The sequence below is a fragment of the Brassica napus genome, chromosome C3 (genome assembly GCF_020379485.1).
Source record: "Brassica napus cultivar Da-Ae chromosome C3, Da-Ae, whole genome shotgun sequence".
Lineage (NCBI taxonomy): Eukaryota > Viridiplantae > Streptophyta > Magnoliopsida > Brassicales > Brassicaceae > Brassica > Brassica napus.
This window is the reverse complement of record NC_063446.1, coordinates 69,814,798-69,840,623: the sequence shown is the minus strand read 5'-3', so window position 1 is coordinate 69,840,623 and position 25,826 is coordinate 69,814,798. Positions and strand designations below refer to the sequence as shown.

At 32.2% G+C, this 25,826-nt stretch overlaps 2 protein-coding genes across 2 annotated transcripts; both read left to right on the top strand.

Moving 5' to 3' along the window:
• The first annotated feature begins 8,698 nt into the window (after positions 1–8,698).
• LOC125583307 (glutathione S-transferase T2-like) lies at positions 8,699–9,610 on the top strand. Its single transcript, XM_048749962.1, has 3 exons — positions 8,699–8,896; positions 8,966–9,430; positions 9,584–9,610. Exons 1-3 carry the CDS (start codon positions 8,699–8,701, stop codon positions 9,608–9,610), a joined length of 690 nt encoding a protein of 229 aa, XP_048605919.1.
• Positions 9,611–13,975: 4,365 nt separating this feature from the next.
• LOC106390021 (CBL-interacting serine/threonine-protein kinase 6-like) lies at positions 13,976–15,820 on the top strand. The gene has a single exon (XM_013830397.3). The coding sequence runs from the start codon at positions 14,294–14,296 to the stop codon at positions 15,590–15,592; it is 1,299 nt and encodes a 432-aa protein (XP_013685851.2). The 5' UTR covers positions 13,976–14,293; the 3' UTR covers positions 15,593–15,820.
• The last annotated feature ends 10,006 nt before the right edge of the window (positions 15,821–25,826 follow it).

Here is a 25,826-nt window from a genome sequence, read left to right as displayed (position 1 = left end):
ACTAATACATTAGGCCATCAGTACTATTAGCTAAGAAACTTATTAAACTTCTCGCATGAAAAATAATGTTAATCAATGAAATGTCAACAAATAAAAAGAAAGTTTTCCGGTGTTTCAAAAAAAAAAAAAAAAAAGTTTTCCGAAATTTTATGAAAATTATCTCAAACAAGATATTTTCTCCCTTTTTGAATGGTCATTTTATATTTATTTTTATTTTAGAGAGATTCTTTATAAGACTCGCTAATGAAGATGTATTTTAGATTCCAATCTTACAACAAAATCAACAAAGTTGGCTATGAATAAATACATGTTTTGTCAATCTTTTGTGCAGTTTATTTACGATCAATCTAAAACTATAGGAACAAATCGTAATTTTATAAGCAGCATCCAAAATTGACATATTTTCAGAAAATGAGGATAGTGTGTGCGTGCGCGCGCGTTATAAATTTATTTATTAGTCAAGAAACATGTGTTGTGAAACCTTTTTTCAAAAAAAAAAAAAAACATGTGTTGTTAATTACTTGTTTTGTTCAAAGCTAGACAAAAATAAATAAATTGCTGTGTTCGAGGAAAGTTCTCATTGTTATAAGATAAACTTTGAAATTATCCTCCACTTCTTTACCAACTCAAGCACTATGATCATCTACTCATCAAGCAATATGATCACCCACTCATTTACCAAATCAAGCACCATCTTTGTTATTTTATGTATTGTTGCTCACTATAAATACCATCACTCATCTCACTCTTTTGTACACCATAAACAAGAACAAGAGTTTATAATCAAAGAACCATTACATCTTCTTCTTCTTCCTTATAATAAACTCTCTCCCTTATACTTGTGTTATTTGCTTCCTACGGGTATTAAATTCTACTCTTATTTAAATTTCTCGATACTATAAATTATAAGTTATTTCATAACACGTTATCAGCACGATCACTCTGCGATTCGGTAAAATTTATTTGTATCATTTATACCCTGTTATAATGGTCGGTATACCGCCTCTACTATTATTTATATCATGTTATAATGGCCGGAATACCGCCTATATTATTTACTAGTAATTTAATTTATTTATTGGTCGGCCGAGCCGCCTTATATTCTGTTTATTATTTATTGGTCGGCCGAGCCGCCTTATATCCTGTTTATTATTTATTGGTCGGCTGAGCCGCCTTATATTCTGTTTATTATTAATTGGTCGGCCGAGCCGCCGTATAATTTATTTATTATTCTGCATTGATCGGCTGAGCCGTCGCATGATTTGTTGTCATATAACATAAATATTTCATTGTCATAATTTTTCACTTTTATAAAATTTTATAGATTTGATTGACCGTTTAATACGATATTTTCAGACTAATTTTTGGTGCACTCGATTTAACCCCAACAGTCACAAAGAAAATTTTTCAAAAATTTCCCCTTTCTCCAACGGTCATGAACAGTAATTTTCATCTATAAATACAACTCATTTTCACTCCATTTCATCATCCAAAACATTTCATCTTCTCTCAAAAATTTCAAATCGCTCTCCTCCGATTTTTCATTTCAAGAAAGATGATTCGCGCACTTTTGTTTTTATGTGCCATTTTTATTTGTGTTTCTATTTATGGTTTATTCATTGGAGAATTTACTCCGAGTGAATTTAAGATGAATATCGGTTTAATTTTCTTTACATCGCTTCTCCTTGTAATTGCTTGCATGATTAATGTAAACGGTTTTTAAATTATGAAGTTCATAATAAATGGTTCATTTTAAAATTGCGAAATTCTAAAAAAAAATAAAATAAAATAAATATATATATATATATATATATATAGTCATTTTAGACGATGATATATATATATATATATATATATATATATATCAACGCTTGTCTATATGTAAGAATAATAGTTATTTGATGAATTAAATTTTGCTTATTATACTTTAATATGCTTCATGGTTTAATGGTATTAAGGAAACATACTTTATGATTCATGGTCTAACATCATAAAAGAAATTATTTGTAATCGGTTAGTTTTGTAGTCGATTAGTCTTTGGTCTAATATCATAAAAGAATTTGGATTATATGTTGATATTTACTAATGTAATGGCCATGTTTATATGAGCAAAATTTAAAGTTTTCAGGATTGTGTATTCTCTCGGAAAGATATGTACAAGTTATCAGCCAATTCAGAAACGTGAACAGCTGAAACTTTCATCGCCGATATACTTCTGTTTATAAGATAAGTATTTTTATGCTTTATATACAAGTTTAACAAACTTGATTAGATAAATCAATTTGCATGAAGTTGGCAGTGATATAAATTTGTTCATTAAATTGATTGATAGGTTAAACTTTGTTAAATAGCATGAGAGTAATAATATAGTCTATATAATAATTACTATGAAAGTTTTATTTATTTTCTGATATAATAAGACACCTTTGTTAATACATATTTATATATATTTGAAATATTTTGATTTTATTACCATTTATATTGAGGATTTTAAGTTTAAAGCTTGACTCTAAAAGATCCATAAGTTTTGGAAGATAATATATATAAAAAAGGTATTATCACCTGAAGTGATTACCTAAAGCTCATTTTGTATTTTGCATTTAAAGATTACAAGACCTGAAGTCTGTAAATAAAGCCAACTATGTTGGATGTTAAGTTTAAAAGTAAAATTTCTTCAAGAATTTTTTTATGATGCATATATATTGAAAAATATCTATTGATAAATCACGTCTAGTTGATTATGATTCATTCTCCTGAAGAGAATATGACATTTAAAAAACTCATAAATAGTGGTTTTAGACGTGAGCATAAATGAGGTCAAGGTCCAAAGAGTTTCTTTATAGAACTCATACTCTCACTTAAAGTTGAGAAAATAAACATGGTAATAAAGAAAAGAAATTATGAATTCATCTGAAGATGAAAGAAAATTTATTGTGTGTACAATACAAGGTAGTAAAAACTTATAGAATGCTTAAAAAGAGGATATATATGATGCTCCAGAAGTGTACATAGTATTACTGCACATAAAAATTCAATTTAAAGTTCTTAAGAATGCAATTTAAAGTTCTTAAGGTATTGTATTTTTATAAGTATCAAAAGTTAAAAATACATAACCCATGTAGGATATGTTGTTGATTAAGAAAATGAGATACATTCGAGATTGATAAACCTGTAGTATTATCATCTCGAGGGGAAGAGTTAAAGAATCTCACTTTTTATGATAAGTCAAACATCCAGAAGATTATGTTTACACTAAAACTAAGATTGATGAATTTTTCTCAAAGTAAATCCATGAGATTTTGAGACACTTATGTTGAGACAATAAGCAAACGAAACGATATATACATTTCAATCAGAAATAATTCTCAAAGCAGTATAAGTATTTTAGAGAAAATATCTACAGCCTCTTATATATTGTACTACACAAAGATTAGTATAATGAAGATAAATGTACAGTAAACTAGAAGTTTACATTTGGCATGAATCAGTTAGACCATTTTGGTTAATGCGAATATATACTTAAAGGTCATATGCATAGGAACCAGAAGATTCTTCCGAATGATTTGACAAATGTTGCTTACCCATAAGATAAAAGGGTAATATGGTTTTCACCAGCCAAAATAAGATATTGGCATAAATAACGAAGATGTTAGTGGACTGATCACCCACTATGCATTTTTATAATATTGGTGAATTCACTTCTTAAAGTCTTTAACGACTATACCACATTCACTGAGATAAGTGCTAAACATTTTGAGCAACACTGGTTCGCATCAAGCCAATAAATATTCACTAGTTCTCCCCATCATTGGTATAGGATCAGAAACCAATCATTTTCATCTAAGAATGTTGGATGTTGCTCCGCCACAGAGCTTCAAATGAAGATGTGTTTTCAAATGAGGTTGGAAATATATGTTGGATATAAATCTCTATTGACACTTAAGAATCCAGAGCCATCCCCGAAAAATATAAGTAAGGCTATACATGAATTCTAAAAGTGAGTTAGTACTTCCAACATAAGGGGGAGAAAATAAACAGCTGGAAAAGAAAATAAGTTGAAATGAATTATCATTGATCCTCGGGCTAAACACAATGTGAAATAGAAGTCCAAAAGATAATTCATTTCAAAACTTACTAAAGCAGTTGCCAGACACGACCCATATAAATATAGTGATCAAGTCACATATACCAGCTGTAAATGCTCCAATAAGAATAAATGTTCTACAAGAACAATATCAAACTGCTAGTCACGCCTGCAGCGTGGTAGACAGATTGGTTCCCAAGATAAATCCTCGTAAATGAAAAGGAGCATATATTGATAATGGTCAAAACGAGGCAATATAGTTTTGTATGATCTCCAGAAGAGAAATTAAACATGACTGACGAAAATTCAGGTACCTGAGACAAATGAAGAGATCTCAATAAGTTATGTCATGTATGAAACAAAATGGAACCGATAAGAAAATTGACGTCGATGATATTATACATGCAAAGTAGCAGTTGATATAATAAATGAGAAAGAGGATCATGAAAGAAAGTCTATTGAAAAGTGTACACAAAGAAATGATTGGCCAAATCAGAAAGATGCAATAGACAAAGATATAAACTTCTTGTGAAATAGAGAAGTATTTGGACCAGTAGTCCATACACTAAAAGGTGTAAAACAAGTGAGATGTAAATGAACCGTTGCACACAAAGAATGATTAATATGAAATTAATTGTGAAGAGACATAATTTCATGTGGTAGATGCAACTAGTTTTAAATTCCTTATAGTCTGGTAATAAAGGAAGAACTTGAATGAAACAATCCACTTGAAAAATGTTAATCCCTGAAAGTATAATCCATGAAGGATTGATGATATCAAAATCATGTTCCTGGGAACTCTGCATATTCGATCGAATTGAAACAAACTATTTTATGGGATATATGAAATATTATAAGGTTAACAAATGTATCCATTTGTATTTATCAAGAGATTATAAATCAATGAATCATAATTTGAATATAATCAAAACTCCTGAAGAGTTATAGAAAAAATTATATTTTGAAAGAAAACTCTTGACAATACTATATTGTTTTTATGTATTCTAAACTGGAGATCTAAAACTGAGATGTTATCATAAAGATCCTTAAAGTATTTTATTTAAGACGCTCGTATATGTTTGGTCCTGAAATACCATACGTAAGATTGTTATTTAAGAAAATTATTAATCTTTTTCATTACTGAAAGATGTAATTTCATATGAAAAGAAAGAAAATCATAATAGTAACTTCTATAGTTACAAATGAATAATTCGTATGTACGAGACGAATTTCTATACGATTATATGTAAGAAATTTGGTTTGAAATCCAAATAGACCAATAAACTATTTTCTAAGTCAAAAGAGAATTATGGACAAGAAGTCTAAAGGCCCTAGATATCATAATAGAAATGAATAGAGTTTATTCTCTTAAGTTAATTCTCTGAAGAGAGTTGATTGGAATGCATATCCTGAAGATATTGTTTCCAGGGAAAGAAATATGATAGTAAGTGTGGTTGTACTCTTTTTCCTTATCGTGGTTTTTTTTTATCCCATTGGGTTTTTCCATGACAAGGTTTTAACGAGGCAATAAAGAACATACAAAAGATAGACACCCAAAGAGAATGTTACAACTTGAGAGATGAAAATCTATCATTGTTCTAAAGGTTCTATGACTACTCATTCGAGGGGGAGCTTACGTAGTTGTACTCTTTTTACTTTTACTACGGTTTTTCCCATTGAGTTTTCCATGACTAGGTTTTTAACGAGGCATTACGTAATACAAGATGGATGATCAAGGGGGAGTGTTATAAGATAAACTTTGAAATGATCCTCCACTTCTTTACCAACTCAAGCACTATGATCATCTACTCATCAAGCACTATGATCACCCACTCATTTACCAAATCAAGCACCATCTTTGTTATTTTATGTATTGTTGCTCACTATAAATACCATCACTCATCTCACTCTTTTGTACACCATAAACAAGAACAAGAGTTTATAATCAAAGAACCATTACATCTTCTTCTTCTTCCTTATAATAAACTCTCTCCCTTATACTTGTGTTATTTGCTTCCTACGGGTATTAAATTCTACTCTTATTTAAATTTCTCGATACTATAAATTATAAGTTATTTCATAACACTCATTTCATTTTCTTAACTTAGTTTATTAGTTAGAGAATCTCTAACGGTACACAAAAATATTTTTATATTTCACTCTAAAATACAATATCTCTATTATAAGATTGGATTTGCTTTGGTAGTTCACTCTATAATAAAGTGAAATATAAAATAAAATTGTTTTTTTTTATTTTAAATATTAAGTAAAAAACAACATTACTCTATATTTCACTCTATTATAGAGTAACTATATTCCACGATATAGCAAAACATATTTTCAATTGTGCTTCATTTTTTTTTTGTTGCAATCTCGACAAGACCAAACCAATTATCTTGGAGAGAAAATTCATCTCTCCGTCTGTCCATCTTGTCACACAACTCATTGTCTCTGTCTCGAATCTCCAACAATCTCTATATAGACTGTCGCTTTCGACGAACAGATTCACCATGATTCAAGAATCGAGTTTTGATTAAGAAACCAAAACACCAATTCTGATATCACCTGATGTAGCGGAAGCTTTATAAAATAGAATTAGAGATCCGTTGATTCTTCGAATACCCGGAAAACTAGGATAATCACAAAGATCTTATTTAGTCTAAGAATGCCTAAGATCAATATCTTCTTAAATTGAGATCACTAATGATCTACCGAAAACAAGGAATAAAGATAAATCTCTTAACTTTTATTAATCAAATCATTAACTGAATACAAACTTAAGCCTAAACGGCTATATATAAAAAAGCCATAAAACCCTAAGACCATGCGCAGTAGGGGTTTTTACCGGGTTCATGGGCTCGATATCATAGGCCCGATTGATTAAAAAAAATAAAAAAAGCTTTAGTTTAGACGGACCGGGCCTTACGGATGAACCCGTATGAAGCGGTTGTTACCACGCGTCGCGCTATGGTTGGTCATTGGTTTCCGCGTTGTCGCGGAGGAAAAGAGGGATTCGACGACATATTTTTCATTTTCCCTTCTCTCTCGAAGAGCTAGGGTTTCGCCGTGAGAGGCGATATATCGTGCGACTGCCCCTCCGTGAGATTTCTCCAGCTAATCGACGACGAATCTCTAGTATCGACGAGCGTAGGTGAGTATCGAGTAGTTTGACATATATATTGGGTCAATTTGGGGCTCGGATGCCATTATTCGATTTTGGGAAAAAATTGGGGGTTTTTGGTGAGGGGTCTAAATCGATTTATGGGTTTCGATAAACGGTTGTAGATCGTGATGGTGGTTTGTTTTAGACTTCTTTTCTCTGAGATTTCAAATCGAGTTAGGGGTTTCGAGTGTGGTTCTAAATCGAGTTATGGGTTTCGTTTTATTGTTTAAATCGTCACGACGGTTTGATATAGGTTTCGTTGAATCATTTTGTTTCGTTAATAATTTTGGATTTATTTGACAATTTTTTTTTTTTGTCAGAGGGATCCGGTAGAAGATAGAAGACATTCGAAGAGGCAAACCCAGCACATCAACATGTTAGGGTTCGTGGCCGATTCAGAGTACGGCATTCCTACAAGGTGTCCGTGTGGTGGGAGAGTCATTAACGAGGTTGCCGGGAAGGAGGACTACGACACTCTCCCCGGAAAACGGTTCTTCACCTGCAAAAACTACGAGGTAAAGTCAATGATGTTTTTGTTTGTATATCACTTTCACGAGCTATAGTATAAGTTTTATACTTTAAGACTCTGACTGTTTTTATGTTGTAACCAAGGCTGATGGGTTCCATTATCGTCAGCCTTGGGTGATAGGTGTGCAGGAGGAGCTCGAGAGGCTGACTAAACGGGTGGAGGAGGCTGAGGAGGTGATGATGGGGGTCTCGAATCTCAGTAAACAGATTGAGTCAGTCGAGGTTAGTGATACATTGTTAGCTGTTTCATCGCTTTAGTGTATTTTTCTATTTTTATAAAATTGACTAACACAATTCTTCTTTCTTTTTTCCATGTCCAGGAACAGGTTAAAATCCTCAATCAGCAGGTCTCTGTCCTCAATGACCAGGTCTATGACCTCAGTGTGCAGGTCGATACCCTCGAGAGGGTCTGCTTCGATTGACAGCCAAAGGTTAGCCTCAGCTAAACTATATCGCTTCTGATTGCTATCTCTCGCTTGAATTAGAACTAGAACTAGAACTATAAGTAGAAGTAGAAGTAGAATTAGATTTAGAATTAGAACTACAACTATAAGTAGAGCTAGAATTAGAACTAGAACTAGAACTATAAGTAGAAGTTGAATTAGAACTAGAACTATAACTAGAAGTACAAGCACATTAATTATCTGTTGGTTGGTTGCTGTAATTAATTTAAATTGTTCTTAGGAACAGTTAATTGTTTCGCCTGATTTGATGTGTATTGACTTCTCATAGGTATCTAGTAGTTGTGCTCTTGGTCTGTAATGAATTTTGGTTGGTAGAGGTAGTTTAATTTCTACCTTTTGAAACGTAAAATGTAGTTTAAAAACATAGTAACTCCACCCTAAAATTCACACAAACATCTAAACAGCACACAAAACCAAAACACCCGTAACCAAAACACCCCAAACCAAAACACCCCAAACATGGACCCTTTTCCCCTTAACTCTACCGGGTTTGTTAACCTGTTAGCTTCGCAGAGCAGTCCACCAATAGACGTAGACTCTGCTGAGCCAGGTGTTAACTCTCCCGGGTTAGTTAAGCCTGCGGAAAGGAGAAAGTGGACTACCAAAGAAGACCTTGTGTTGATCAGTGCTTGGTTGAACACCAGCAAGGATCCCATCGTCAATAATGAATAGAAGTTAGGCTCGTTTTGGAAGCTTATAGAGGGGTATTTCAATACGAGTCCTCAGCTGAGTGGCTCTGCTCCTAGGGAGTGGGGTCAGTGTAAGCAGAGGTGGGGAAGAGTGAATGAGCAGGTTTGTAAATTTGTGGGGTGCCATGAGGCGGCGTTGAAGGAGCAGGCGAGTGGCCACAGTGAGAATGATGTCATGAAGGCGACACATGACATCTTCTTCAATGATTACAAAGTGAAGTTTCAGCTTGAACACTGCTGGAGAGAACTGAGGTTCGATCAGAAATGGCGATCACACGCTATCTCGAAGGAGAAGAGGCAAGAAGCTGATGCGGAGGTGGTGCCTGAGGGGGAAGAGGTGAGGCCGCCCGGGGTTAAGGCCAGCAAAGCAGCGAAGCGAAAGAAGCCGAACGAGGCAGCTTTTGATCAAATCCATAGCATCCTAGCTCAGAAAAATACCATTTCTAGACAAAAGATACTTGATCGCCTCCTAGCCAAGAAAGTGGAAACACTTTCTGATCAAGTAATTGCTCTTAAGACTAAACTCATCTCAGAAATGCTTTAGTTGGTCAGTTAAGTAGTTTTGCTTGCTTGAATGTTTATTAATTTGATTGAGTCGTATAGCTTCAAATCTTGTTCTTTTGGTTGATTGAAAATCTTGTCTTTTCTTCTGCAGGTCACGGGTTTAAAGGACACGGTCTAGCAGGTCACGGGTGGGAAGGTGTTGCAGGTGAAGGTGTCTTTTCTTTGTTTCTATATGTCGCGGGTAGTAGGTGAAGGTGTAGTCTTTTATTTCATGCTACATTTCAGTCACGGATGTACTATGTCTACACTTCTTTTGGTTTTGTTGTAACATTGATTCACGGATGTAAACTTGATGTATGTCTCTATATAAACTATGTGTTCCTAATGGTCGACCAAGTTGTTGATAATGGTTGACCAAGTTGTTGATAATTACATCGACTCTGTGATTCATGGTCACCCCAACAAGTCCAAAAGACGGGCTTATATCGAAAGAGCTCGGGAACAAGGACACAATCAGCTGTGGAACGATTATTTCAATGATAATCCTACATACCCACCGGAAATGTTTAGGAGGCGTTTTCGAATGAATAAATCATTGTTCCTTCGCATTGTGGAACGTATAAGTGATAAAGTTCCATACTTTCAGCAAAGACGAAGTGCTTGCGGAAGGAACGGGCTATCTCCACTTCAAAAGTGTACGGCAGCTATACGTATGCTGGCATATGGTCAATCGGGAGATACATATGACGAATATCTCCGACTTGGTGACAGTACAGCACGTTTATGTTTGGCAAATTTCACTGATGCAATAATACTATTGTTTGGAGATGAATATCTACGAAGCCCTACAGCCGAGGATCTTCAACGATTACTCGATGTTGGAGAGGTACGAGGGTTTCCGGGAATGATAGGCAGCATCGACTGTATGCATTGGGAGTGGAAAAACTGCCCAACGGCTTGGAAAGGTCAGTTCACACGGGGTTCAGGAAAGCCGACAATTGTCTTAGAAGCCGTGGCATCACAAGATCTTTGGATATGACACGCATTTTTCGGCTTACCAGGTACACTCAACGATATCAATGTTCTTGATCGGTCACCTGTTTTTGATGACATCTTACATGGTCAAGCGCCTAAAGTAAAGTTCAAGGTCAACAACCACACTTATTGTATGGCCTACTATCTTACTGACGGAATTTATCCAAACTGGTCAACATTTATCCAATCCATCCCACTTCCTCAAGGTCCTAAAGCCGAGAAATTTGCACAAAAGCAAGAATCCGCTAGAAAAGATGTCGAAAGAGCTTTTGGAGTATTACAGTCGAGGTTTGCAATTGTTAAAAACCCAGCTCTACAATGGGACAAGGAAAAGATAGGTAAGATAATGAGAACTTGTGTCATATTGCACAATATGATAGTAGAGAACGAACGACACGGATACGCTCAAATAAATACTTCTGAGTTCGAATCAGGAGAGTCAAGCAGAAGTTCAAAGGTGACAAGCAGAGAAAGTATTCAAGCTGGTGATATGTTAGGCATGCGCAGAGAAGTTCGAGATCAAGAGAAGCATGCTCGTTTGAAAGCTAATTTAATGGAAAATATTTGGCAAAAGTTTGGTGATGAAGATGAATAAGATTTGTATATTCTTCAATTTCTCAATTTATGTAATCTACTATTTTAATGTATTGAATAAATAGTTCTCACAAATTTAATAATATTTTTAATATTTTATTCATGTATTCTGAATAATTTAAACTTTTTTTAAAAAAATAAATATTATTATTTTAGTCTTATGAACTCTTTCTTCAGGTTCACCAATGCAGAAAAAGACAAATACAGATTCATAACTATTCATGAACCCACAAAAAAATATTAAAAAAATCATATGAACCCCAAAGAGGGTTCACCAATGCTCATGCTCTAAGAACATAAAAGATAATTATCTAAATAATTAATAAAACAAATAATAAGATATTTGAAAATATTCTAAATACTTATCTACGTCAAAGAGTGTGTCACTGTGTAGGTTCACTCCAGCTGCTTAAAAATTCATAGGTATGTAGTTTACATAAATAGAAACAACTAGACGTTGTTACACAAGAAAGATAATGACTGAAAACTCTTATATATGATCTTGTTACATTTTGTTTTGTGATTTGTTGTATGAGATTTTTGGTATCCACACACAAACAACAAACTAAAACTATCACAGCAATTATGAATTTATGATGCAAAGTAATTAAAATGCTTGCAGGGGACAGTATTCTTCAGAGATGGAACAATGGTGCCAATACGCAATCAAGTGTTTAGGAATTGGGCGCATCGTTCAAACTGAGAATGTTATATTTTGTGCAAGTAATAATATTGGGTCATGCTAGACTAGAGACCGTATTAGTTCGTTTAGAACATTAACAAGCAAAGTTATGACTAACTGATCATCGATGATGATTGAAAGGTTATGGCATTCTTGCGTATATTTGTCTTATTCAAAAAGTTTAATTTAATTCCAAACAAAGTCGCCGTTTTAAACTCAGATTCGTTTAGGGATAACATAAGAAAAAAAACTAAATCAAATAGCTCTTATTTTCAAAGGATTATAATTCTTTTTATTTCTTTCAAGTTGTTCACTTAATACTATAATTTGAGCATACGGCTCCATTTGTTTATTCGTGTATGCAATAATATTTAGGTTGTCTCCATTATATCATGTATATCATTTGACCTTCGATTGATACCAATACAAGAATTTATCTAAACAAAAACAATATAACATGATTTAAGCAGGTTCTTAGTTTTTTTTTGTTAAAAATTAAGAGGCATATTCTTATATTCCACTAAAAATTTCACCCTAATAACTTCTAATAATCTTGCTCTGACATCGTTGAAAAGGCAAATGTCTATTTTTTTTTTTTGTAACTGACAAATGTCGATTTAAATATGTCTTTTCCCATTCATGTCAGCAATAATAGTATATATACATATTTTATACAACCTCTTTTCCTGTGTTTGTGCAAGTGTATGTCTCTCAGATGAATTATTAACGAGAGGCAACAGAGAAGACAATGAAGGACCCTCGTGAATGCGAATATTCACAAGCAAGTTGCTTGTTAATACTCCATCCGTTCCTTAAAAATACATATTCTAGAAAAAAAAATTGTTTCTAAGAGATTTATTTTTTACATTTTCAATGCAAGTTTTATTAACTAATTGCAAACTTCAAAAATCTTAATTGCACTAATTGGTTTTTTATTGGCTTAAAATTGTGGAAAGAAGATAAACACACAAAATTATGCAAATTTAATGTGTTTTATTAAAATGTGTGAAAAAAATAGAATATGGATCTTTTAGGAACAGAGAGAATAGTTTAATACTATAATTTTTGGTTGATATTTTTATCCAACACCTACAAGAAGAGAAAGCTGTTCGAATGCGATCGACTTTCCAAACTGCTTTAATTGCACATTGTTTTGTGTTGTTTGCTAACTGAAGAATGGACTTAGAAGCAGCAGCATCATTACCACAATTGTTTTCATTTAGTTGTTAGTGACAAGTAAAGTTAGAAGAAACTATGTGTATAGGGAAATTTGGGTGGTTAATATATTATGCACTTTTGATGATATGAGGTAAAAACTTTCACTAGAAAGTTATAATTCTCCTTCAATAAACGGAAAGTATGATAGAAAGTTATATGGTATGTAAATATGTACGTATAACAAACAGCATACATATCTTCTTTTGTGTATAATAATGGACTTTTATATATACTTCCAGCGCAAAACTCACATAACATCTCACTGATTCATAGTCTCTTACTGAAACATATATTTACAGTTCAATATCTTTTGACAAGTTAATTTTTTTTTTTTTGATAAAATGTCGTTAGAATATGAAATTTTGGTTATCAAGTCAATTTTCAGATTACCAAAATTTCATATTCTAACGACATTTTATCAAAAAAAAAATCCCGATAGCCAACTATTTCAAAAACCGGTCTCCACATAAATTAGCGAAAATAACTTCACATTTTATCTCCTGTCTTCGTGTACAAAATAACAAAGAGGTGAAGTAGATAACCACTCACGTACATAATGGTCCACAGGGACCACAACAAACCAGGTCCTATATTATAATACCAATATACTACTTGTTAAATAAAAATTTCATCTTTGTAGTTAAAGAATTATAGCAAAAAAAATTGCAGTTAAAGAAACTTGATGAAATTAAATACATTTATGATACTCCCTCAATTATATATGCGTGGTATGCACGCAACTCAAGCGGTAAGTAGGCAATCAACGAGAGATGTGATAACTTTGCAAGAAATGTCTACCTTATCGAGTATCAAAGACTAGCCGGGGTAGAATAGTAAACTGTTATCTCAACCGGTAGTATAAGGACACGAGTCGTCGTCCCTCTCAAATAATTGATAATCACGAAGCCGCCACAAGGCTCCACACACCTGTGGGGGCCAATTCACGGAAGAGTAAACGGTGAAGTTAATCACTCACTACTAATAAGGGCACTTACGTAATAACAAAATCATTAAGATCTATATAAAGACAACTCTTTCTCTGCTTTTGTCCGGTGAAAAGAAAAAACAGAACAACGAGTTTCGTGTTTCACTTAAATCTTGTTTTCATATTCTCTCTCTATACTGATTTTGAGAAAAAAAAACTTGTAAGGGAATGCAGAGAGATGGTCGGAGATTCGCCGGTGAAGACTAAGCTTTGTGATCGGTTTAACCGATCTGTCGGCGGCAGAAACAGCCACCGGAAACACGTTGAGGACGGGTGATTAGTTCTAAACACCAAAAATCCAAAGCTTAAATCTTTTTTTTCCCTTTTTTTTTTTTGGTTAAAAAACAATGGTCGGAGCTAAACCGGTGAAAACGATGGAGAAAGGATCTGACGGTGCGGGGCTTCTCCACGGCCGTTACGAGCTAGGTCGTCTCCTAGGGCACGGAACGTTCGCAAAAGTTTACCACGCATGTAACGTAACAACGGGAAAAAGCATGGCGATGAAAGTCGTGGCCAAAGAGAAGGTCATAAAGGTAGGCATGGTGGAGCAGATCAAGCGTGAGATCTCAGTGATGAGCATGGTGAAGCATCCCAACATCGTCGAGCTCCACGAAGTCATGGCCAGCAAATCCAAGATCTACTTCGCCATGGAGCTAGTCCGCGGCGGCGAGCTATTCGCCAAAGTCTCCAAAGGAAGGCTACGCGAGGACGTGGCGCGCGTGTACTTCCAGCAACTAATCTCCGCCGTCGATTTTTGCCATAGCCGGGGAGTTTACCACCGCGATCTCAAACCGGAGAATCTGTTGCTTGACGAAGAAGGCAACCTTAAGGTCACTGACTTTGGTCTCTCTGCTCTAACTGAGCATTTGAAGCAAGACGGGCTTTTCCACACGACTTGTGGAACTCCGGCGTACGTTGCGCCGGAGGTTATACTGAAGAAAGGATACGACGGAGCTAAGGCGGATCTGTGGTCGTGCGGTGTGATCCTCTTTGTGCTTCTCGCTGGGTACTTACCGTTTCAAGATGATAATCTTGTGAACATGTATAGGAAGATTTATAGAGGAGACTTCAAGTGCCCTGGATGGCTTTCTTCTGATGCGAGGAGGCTCGTGACGAAGCTTCTGGATCCGAATCCGAATACCCGGATCACCATCGATAAGGTTATGGACTCGTCTTGGTTCAAGAAACACTCAACGAGGTCCAAGAACGAGGCTGAGGATCTTGATATCTCTGTTCATAAGTCCAAGGAAGAGACTGAAACGCTAAACGCGTTTCACATCATTGCGTTGTCTGAAGGGTTTGATCTCTCGCCGTTGTTTGAGGAGAAGAAGAAAGAGGAGAAGAGAGAGATGAGATTCGCGACTTCTCGGCCGGCGAGTAGTGTCATCTCGAGCCTTGAGGAAGCTGCGAGAGTTGGGGATAAGTTTGATGTGAGGAAGAGTGAGAGTAGAGTGAGGATTGAAGGGAAACAGAATGGTCGGAAAGGGAAGTTGGCGGTGGAGGCGGAGATATTCGCGGTGGCTCCGTCGTTTGTTGTCGTGGAGGTGAAGAAAGATCATGGAGATACTCTTGAGTACAATAACTTTTGCAGTACGGCTCTTAGACCAGCTCTCAAAGACATTTTCTGGACTTCAACACCTGTTTGAATCTTTGTATGTTTATGTTTGATTTTAGATTTGGTTCGTGATTCTTGTTCTTGATTCTTGAATCGTCTGGATCGTGTATAAAGGTTTGTGTCTTTTGATTATTTGTATGTTCTGTCTCGTTGTTGTCGATATGTTGCTTCACGAAGCAGAGACTGTTGTGTGTGTGTGTTCGTGTTGTTCAGAATGGTGTCTTAAAGATTCCATATCAACAAATGATATTTATGACTCTTTAAGAATGTTCAATAGTCAATTCTTATGCACTCTCATTGTCTGATTTATTTTTGTTTTGCATTACACTGGAATGATTAGACATCATCATCATCTTTGTCTAAACCTCTTTCAATCGGAATTGGTCCAGTTTATACTAATGTCTTATTGATACATGTGTTATTCTGTTGCGTCTCGACATAACTCATTTGAATTTGTTTGCGTTTAACTTTATTGAGTCTTACTTCCTATGTACACATAAGAATTATCAATTATACATACCATTTTATAAGATGATTAGTAAAGTCATTAAATCCAGTCTGATAGCTTTAGCGATTGTATTACAGCTCAAACGTGATATAGATTATATGATTAGCGATGGCTTTGATTTTTTCATCAACTATTGAATGGGGATAAGTATTTACCTGATTTGGTGAAGATAATAAAACAATGGAGTAGAAAAGTTGATGGATCCTGATAATATTAAAAGGAAAAAGGAAGACGAGGTGGGCAACAGAACAAGAGTAGAAACTGCATGATTGTGATGGATGTCTCACGAACCATATTATATATTATCTTATCTGTTTTACATCTTACTAGTAAAGTTCCTTTTTCATATTTGACATGTGAGATCAATCATGAAGATGCAAACCACCAACCCATGAATTATTACTTCAAAGAAAATAATTGTGACATTAATATTTGGAAATGTATAACGTCCGAGTGCCATCAAATTTCTAACCAAATACAGACTTTTATTATTGACATTTTTTTTGATCATTTAGAAAGCCATATATTCTATTTCGTAAAACTTTATATGATGATAATATGCGGTTTTGATCAAATATCACGTATACATGTATGAGTTTCACCTGTCTACTATGCTCTAGTGATCTACATAGGATGTAGTCATGTGGACACAGTCGTACTGGGGGTTCTCAGTCACTTTTAGTTGCTGTTTTATGTCGATTGATAACTAGTCTGTCACTGATTAACAGATAGGCAATAAGGCCCGTTGATGACAGAAAGTTGTGGTTCACCTAATTCTTTTCCCCTACAGTCTGTGGGTACTAGTTTGCTTTAATAATCATACAAATCATTAGAAAGACTTAAAAGAGTAATAATTCTATAAGAAAATCTTTTCGCATTTAGGACATCATATTAAAAAGAGCCGATAATTGACGATTATACTGTATTATTCTACACCGTATACAGGTCGGGTACGGAGAACCTGTCGTTTAGGACATCTCTGACTCCGTTCTATTTTCTCCTCTAAAATAAAGTTTAGAGTAAAAATACTCCAATGGTACTCTATTTTCTATTCTAAATAGTGCAAACCTATTTTTTATTCTATATATAGAGTAATTTTTTTTTCATCACTCTATTTTTCACTCTAAAATAGAGTACCATTGGAGCAACATCCAACTCTATTATAGAGTTACTCTATTTTAGAGAAAAAAATAGAGTAAGCCATTGGAGATGTTCTTAGAGCATCACAATTTTATACAACCATTTTAGTTGTAAGTAAAACGCTACAAATTTTTTTATGAAGAATAAAGAGATATTTCCTAGGAAAACACTAAAAATAGTTCTATCATAAATATAATACACAAAGGTTAAGATAAAATATTTCATTAAAAATGTAAATAATCATTTATATCTCTATAATTAATTAATATAAACTTAGGATTTAGATTTGAAGGCTGCGGTTTATGATTTTTTTAAAAAATTATTATTTAAAATTCAAAAAATATTTTTTAAAATAGTTTCAAAAATAATTTTTAGATTTCAAAATCAAAATTTGAAAAAAAAACGAAAAAATATTAAAATGAATAAAAGTTTGAAATGAAAACGTATTATTCAAAAATAATAATATTTTTTTTGCTATTTATTTAAATATTGTATATTTATATATATTAACAAAATAGAAGTTGAAAAGTCTTTTACCTCTTTAATAAAACATTTTGATAATTTTTCTCCTTGTTGTTCTTTCGTTGAAAACTCATTTTAGTGTCTTTTTGAGAGAATTAACCAAAAAGTAGTTAAAATCCGAACGTGTTCAAAATTTTGGTCTCTAGAAAACCGGAATGGAATCCGATCCAAACCAAAATATTTCGGGTATCTAAATATATCCAAATCAGATTTATATTCTTAAATATATTAGTTATTTTTTTGTTTTAATATCTAAATTATATAAGCTATTTTGAAGTTGTCCACACTATTTGAAAATATATATTAATAGTCAAAATTAAATATCTAAAATTGTTACACAATACTCAAAACAATAAAAAATACTTAGAATAACTAATGATTTTCCATCCGATTATTCAAGTCAAAACAATTTTTATATGAAGTTTAAGTATTTTAGAATACGTTACTCAAACTTATGTGGTATAGATTTTGGAATTTTTTAAATATATATAAACTTTAATTTTTAAAAAAATAATTAAAATGTCTAAAATATTTAACTCAAAAAGTTTAAAATCCGAATAGATTTGAACCAAATCCGAATGAGTACGTGAATGCATATCCCTAAGGAAACTAATTGAGAGGGATATATTCGATTTTACTAGTGGCTGATACTTTTAATTTGGGAAGTTACATTGCCGGGTTGTTAAACATATGCACGTGGGATCTGTGGGACAAATGGGTATGAATTTCGAGCCCTTCATGTTAGCATGTGCTTGTTTCTAAAATATAAAACGTAAAAGACACTCGGAATAACCAAAGCAAAATAAAGTATGATACACATGAACGGTTTTAGGTACTCGGATGAAATATTTGCTTTAAGCCCTAAATTTTAAAACGCTAATCTTTATAGATCGAAACTATATGTAATCAAATATTTTTATTAATATTAACCTAAAAATGTTTGAATTTTTAAATTTCGGATCCGGTATTGGATATACAAATACCATCCAACTAATATAACATTCGAAAACCCGACTATATGTAAGAAAACGATATGGAATTCATCATTTGTAAAAATTGAGGTGTATTTGAAGTTTTTGGCTCTTTTTTTACCAGTTCGTTAGAAATGACATGATTCAAGAAAAAAATTAACTTGTCTAGAGAATAAGTGAGGAAACATCTCATCTTAAGTTCAACTATTTATTTTGAATTTGTTTAGGGTTTATGATTTGTTTGTATGTTATAGGACTATACTCTGACTTTTCAAAGACCCGAGTTTGTTTCCACACTTATTGGTATACCCTAAGGGTCTAAATGAAGCAAAAGGAATAAATATTTATTTTTATTTTTTTTATTTTGTTCCTATTCATTCGTTTACTACATATTCTTATTCCTATTTTAATAGTCACTAGTTAGAGCCTAAATTTAAATAACATTTATGTCCATATAAAACAAAAATTACGATTCTCCAATACCAAATCTCTTAGCGCATCTCCAGCACTATTTCATTTTATATTCCAAACATCACTTTAGAGTAAAATATGTTCCAACTCCACTCTATTTTCAACTCCAAAATGAAGTAATTGCTAGAATTACTAGTAATCAATCATAGCCTTTACTCTATTTTGGAGTTGAACTTTTTTATTTATAGAATGATCCTCTAAATTTTGAATGTTTTTATTTCATATTTAAATAATATATTAAAATAGTATAAAATAAATATTATATTTTATAAGATATTATTTAATAATTTTACATAAAATTGCATAAACTAATCAAAATACCAAACTAAACATAAAATATATATAATAAATATAACATAAAATAAATGATTTAATAATAATCCGGTGAATCATTTATGGAATTGCCTGAGTATTGTCTAAACGATGAAAACGTTCGATTTCAAAATTTTCTTGCCCAATTTAAGAAAATCATGGATAAAGAAACTCATTATTCATTCTTAAATGCATTAGTTGAACATTTGTGAGAAAAAATATATTCAAATATTCATTATCAAACCAAAATATTTTATCATGTATATTTTTATGATTTATTGTAATTTTAATAAGAAATGTTTAATTTAAATAAATTATATTTTGTGGATTTTTTATAAACATAAGATATTTATGGGTTAGTTGGTAAGTTTTTGTAAGTAGAAGGTGTTAGTAACAATTATTAATTAATTAAAAATATAATTTTTTAGAATATTCATTTTTGAAGTGAAAAATGGAGTAATACGTTGGAGTAAAACCCGATTCCATTTTGGTATTTCGTTATTTTAGAGTAAAATATAGAATAATACGAGATGCTCTTACTTGGCCTCATTTGTATCTCATTCTTTTTTATAATTTTGTAAATGATTTTTGTAAAAGACAATGACAATAGTTTAATTATATATTTGCAAACATAAACACAAATGCTTACGTTTGAAAAACAAATAGCTACTCTTTTTCATTACTAAAAACATGTAATATAGTTGGCATATTGCACTGTGGAAGCAAGCATGTTATGAGTCTTATGGCTTACGAGACACATGTGATACAGTTTGCTTAGTCCCACCTAAAGTATTTCTACACGCATTAGATATTAGATGCAGAGAATAGAGATTGTTAGACATACGAATTGAGAAGTGGTACAGCGTACACCATGTTGGTGAAAGGCAAAAGGGGAAATATAAATCGTGGACAAATGAGATGTAGATAAGTGTTTTGTCTACAGCTATGAAAAAAAATAAAGCGAAATAGCTTTTGAGTTTTCATGGCTTTCGGAACTCGAGATGTCCCTAACTAGTTTTCTTCTTTCCCATCATCCGTTTTTAATTGTTCAAAATTCTTTCACATCATCATCTTCCAATTTTCGTTCCTTTTCTTGTTTGTTTTAACTCTTATATACACGTACAAGTACAGTGCCAAATTTTATCACGTGCGAAAGAATCCAAGGAATAGTACTTGTGTTGTCGATTCACTGCTAATGTTTATAGAACGGGGAAAAGTTTATTTCTAACTGAATTTTTACATAGTTTTTACTTCTTCACGATCATCTTTTTGCAGTTTTCTTCACGAACATTTTATCACTGATTACCTATGCAGAGCCGGCCCTTGACGGAAGCGAGAGAAGCGTGTGCTTCCGGCCTCCAGGAGATTATGTATTTTACCGGCCACATTTTTACAACAAGTCTTATTAGCTTTATTGTTTGAGCGGTTGCTATATTTATAACATGTTGAGGGTTTGATGCCCCTTTATAGTTTTTTAAAAAATAATTAAAATCAGGTAATATGTATAGGCCACATTTTTATATGCTGCTTCTAGCCATATAATTGTCAAGACCGGCTCTGTACCTATGTTCCATAGAATCTTGCATAGAACCGGAAGCGGATACTCGGACGCAGAATCGCAAAAAACAATTTTAAAAAAAAATTTAGAAAGTGATGCGTTGGAAGCTAGAGTATATCCAAAAAAAATATATATATATATATATAACATTAAAATGAGTTTATAAAAATTATGACTAAAGATATGTGATTCAAAATAAAACCACTTATTCATTTTTAATAATTTTATTCCATTTAATTGACTTCATATTTTAATTATAAAAATAATAATAGGTGTCTGCAAAATCTCTTATAAAAATTATAATGCACAAAATAATTTATAGTATTAGTTTTGATATATGCATATTTTGTATTTTCTATATTTAATACTTTTAATTTTGGATGTTATATAAAATAAAAACATAATTTTATTTTCTTACTTATTCATCACACTGAATTTTTAAAATGAAAGCGTGATTTCTAAACGAATTGCAAGCTTCCAACGTGTTTTAAAACAGTATTTTTGGAAACTTATTGAAACTTATAGGAACTTCCACAAGCTTTCAATTTCGATTCTGGTTCCGAAGATCAAAACGTACGTCTAGTGAAGCTTCTATGCTCCCCAGGTGCTTACACCAACAAAAAAAAACATTTTAACAGTGCTAATTTATCATAAACTAAATATAAATTCAATAGAAGAAATTTATTTATATTAATAGTGTAAAAAATATGTATAATAAAAATGGATTTTTAAAATTTTCGTTAAGGTAAACTTAAACTCAGTCAATAGTAACTTAAGCTATTTGACTAACCGCATATTTTGGTTATAATACAAATAGAACATTATTTTAACGTATTATATTAGTTACAGAATTATCTTTCTTCTCTTTTAGACACATGTTTTTCTGTTTCTATTGAAACTTCCAAAATTTTAAAATTTCAGTGGAAGAAAATAAATTTTGAACTCAACAGTGTAAGTTTCAGTGGAAGAAAGTAATAAATTTGTCCAGCAGAATAAAAAACAGTTGGGATTTTAGTTGACAAAAACTGTATCATATGTTAAAATATTCACTTCGCTTTGACTAAGCGGTTAACATGTTTTCGTTTGATTTTTTTTTTGTGTGGATTCAATTCCTATGAAAGATAAAAATTTAATTTAAAAAGGTTAATTTGCTGTAGAACCAGATTCTCAACGAAAATTAAGAATATGTCAATGATTTTGATATAATTAACTCACTAATGTTTAACACTTATTTTATTCGGTTATATCCTTATTATTTGGAAATACTTAGTAAAAAAAGAGAGTAAGTGATATTGCATGGACAAAAATGAAACACAGCTATTTACTATTACCTTACGTAATGCAAAACACTATATATACTTATTTACCACATATTTATGCATTGTAAACAGTAAAATGGATGGTTAAAAGTGAATGGTGGTATCTTATATAAAGAATGACATGAATTTATGCTATATGAGATCATATTGATAGTGCTACAAACAACATGGAATACATAATCGTATGGTTTGAAAGTTTATGAGTGTTCTATTTCATATCGCTAAAATAGTATAGATCTTCAATTCCATTCAACTTCTAAATAATAAACCTATAAGAACCCCTAAATACTAGACCCTAAACCCTAATCACTAAATCTTAAATCCAAATATAATCTATATAATATTTTGAAATATGTTATTTTTATATATAAGATATAGTATGGATCATCTACAAATAGTATGGAAGATTTAGTCTATTCCATTTACATTAGCTGAGCACTAAAATAAAATAATACGAAAAAGATATCGCGTGTTAAATTCTGATTGATCATATTTGAGATGTGAAGAAATTTGTCAACAATCTTATTGACTAAACAAATTTTGAGAGTTAAAAAACAAGGAACAAAGGTCGAAGAAGTTGATCCAATAGATGCTAAAAGTGTTTTGGTATATAAGACATAAAATACGTTGAATATCACGGTAACTTATTTTTAGTTATTCGGTATATTATTAAATGTGAATGTTGTACATTGCAATTTCCCTTTAAAAAATAGCTAAACGACATCATCTTAAACGTTGACGCCACATCAATTGATCACGGTCAACATATATTTGAGCACTATTTCAAAAGTTCGTATAGTTTTTTAAAAAGTTATATTCTGGTCGTAATGAAATACACATTGTTATATAGTTTGTGAAGGGAAAACATAACAGAAAATCATCCATTTAAAAAATAAAATAACATATTTTATTCTATTTATTTATTTATTGTGAGTTTTAGTGAGTTTTCCCCTACTAAAACTACTCTTAGATCCTTTTTTTTTTTGGATTGTTCTCTTTTAAAGCAGAAAACAGTGCATCCCATTAAAAAAGAAAGCCCTAATCTGATTTTATCCTGAATACTTGTTAATTTGGAGATGCAACATATTTTATATATTGGTCATTCATGCTATATATTTATAACTTCAATTTTTGTTTCTTCCTACTCTTTTATCATATAGTTTCTCTATGATGTTTAGAACTTTATTTTTTCTTTCAACTCTTTTGTCATATAGTTTCCCTATTCGTCTTTTAGGTTAAAAACACACTTCAAAATCCGGAAAAATTATCAAATGCCTAGCCGTTTGCTATCTTATGTGATGGTCCACTTGGGGCCGGTAGATGCAACGATCCTCATTCAGTTGAGAATCAGGGCTTTGGGTAATGTTGCGACGTCACATGTTTTTGTGATTAATCGTTCGCTATTTGAAGATTTGGAAGTACGATTTGAGTCTTTCTTAGATTGGATCGTAAGTGGCAACTTCGATATCTTGCATAGCATTTTATCAAAAAAAATTAAGTTTGTCTCTATCCTTGTATTCCTTCGAAATTTATGTGAGGTCTTAGTTTATCAGTTTGCACATTGTGAATTGTACAATGTTGCTAATATTGTTGTATTCGCTTAAATTAGTAACGAAGAGATTGGTGAACAAAAAAAAAAGAGTACTAAAAGAAAACACGCGGTTGGTGAACATAATAAAAGGCCTTCAAATGTCGACAAAGGTACAGACCAATACTCAAACGCAAAACCGAAAGCATACAAAGAGAGTCAAGTGGTGGACATTCAATCTTCTTTAATCGTAAAATTCAAACACAAGACAAAAATAATCACAATTTCACTGTATTATATACTCTTTTAGAAATAATCCAACAAATGGTACAAACCATTTACAAAAGGCATATACAATTCCATATAGAATAACTCATAAGAGTATACTTATTAAATATCACTACTTGGATTGGAAAAAAACATAAAAATCACATAATCCAATGGCATTTGAAACAATTTTGACAAGACCATATAACATTTTGTTCAGGATGTAGAGAGATGTATATCCATTTCAATCAAAAAACTTCTAGTCATCCAAAAAGATTCGGTACTTAAATATTATGATTGTTAAATATATACTGTTTTCTTTAAAAATAAAAAAAAATGCATTTCATGCACCAAAGCTTAGTTTGATACCAAGAATCCAAGTATGTTTAATCTATGTATTGTTTATATTGTCACAATAACTCTAACCTTAAAAATAACTTATAACTTATAACTAATGTTATTTAATTATTTAAAATTTAGTTGTTTAGAATTTTTTTAATTGAGGTAATTTGTGTTGATTTTAAATTTTACTATAAAGTATCGTACTGTTATTTATTTATAAAATTTATTTATCTTGGATGAAAAAGTGTAAATTTTTAATGTTCTTTATGTATAAAATTTATTTATCTTGGATGGTAAAGTGTATCTTTATTTATTTGATTTGTTTTTTTCTTTTCAGCTCATTTTAGTTTGGTTTATGGCTTAATGGATCAAAATCAGTGTTTTAAAAATTTGTGTGGGCTTAAGTGATCCGTTCAGGTCGATAAATCGGACGATTTTTTCAAATTGATATTTTAAAGCGTCTAATCACAATCTAGCGATTTCCCTGTTTGGGAACGCGCTAGGCGATAGTCAGGCGGTCGGGTTGGGTCTAGCACCTAAAGAGAAAATCGAGGATTAATCAGAAATTATGCGGGATAGAATTTTTAGACCATTTACTATATAAAACATGTTAATATTTAATTGTGTATAACATTAATACATTTTTATGTTTAAAATTGTATAAAACACACAAATAGAATATATAAACTTAATATAGTGTAATTTTTATCAAAATTATGAATATAAATGATATTTATAAAATTTTAGATCAAATAAATAAATAAAAATATTACTAAAAAATAAAAAAAAATAGATTAGGCGGTTAGGCGGCCGCCTAAACGGCTAGGCGGTCATTTAGACGGTCTAGGCGGAGAAAGTCGGGTATCCGATTTTTTTAATCGATTTGACATAAATTGAGGCATAAAAGTGACGCGTAGCGTACAGGCCTAGGCGGTCGATTTTTAGAACAGGGAGCGACTTCTGAACACCGATCGAATTAGATAGATAATAATGGATATTGCAAATATAACCACAAGGATGCATTGTACTCTGTGCTAGAATCTGATGGGCTCATTATAGCTATTATTGTTTCAGGTCGACAAAATGATTAATTAAGCTTTGTTATCGAAATCTATATCTTAAGCAGTGGTTAGTAGCCGGGACAGAATAGCCTAGTGGTAACACTAGAGTGAACTGGATCCCAAGGCACCCGGGTTCGAGTCCTCTGGGATTCCGGAGACCGCCCATGAACAAAAAAAAAAAAAAAAAAAAAAAAAAAAAAAAAAGCAGTGGTTAGTACTACAAGAATAATGTCACTTGATTTGATGGTGTAGTTTTAGGTTTCTAA

Coding starts and splice junctions, on each gene's coding strand:
- LOC125583307 (XM_048749962.1), top strand. CDS start 8,699: ATGGACCCTTTTCCCCTTAACTCTACCGGGTTTGTTAACCTGTTAGCT. Junction 8,897..8,965: donor ACACCAGCAAGGATCCCATC/GTCAATAATGAA, acceptor ACGAGTCCTCAG/CTGAGTGGCTCTGCTCCTAG. Junction 9,431..9,583: donor TGGAAACACTTTCTGATCAA/GTAATTGCTCTT, acceptor TTTCTTCTGCAG/GTCACGGGTTTAAAGGACAC.
- LOC106390021 (XM_013830397.3), top strand. CDS start 14,294: ATGGTCGGAGCTAAACCGGTGAAAACGATGGAGAAAGGATCTGACGGT.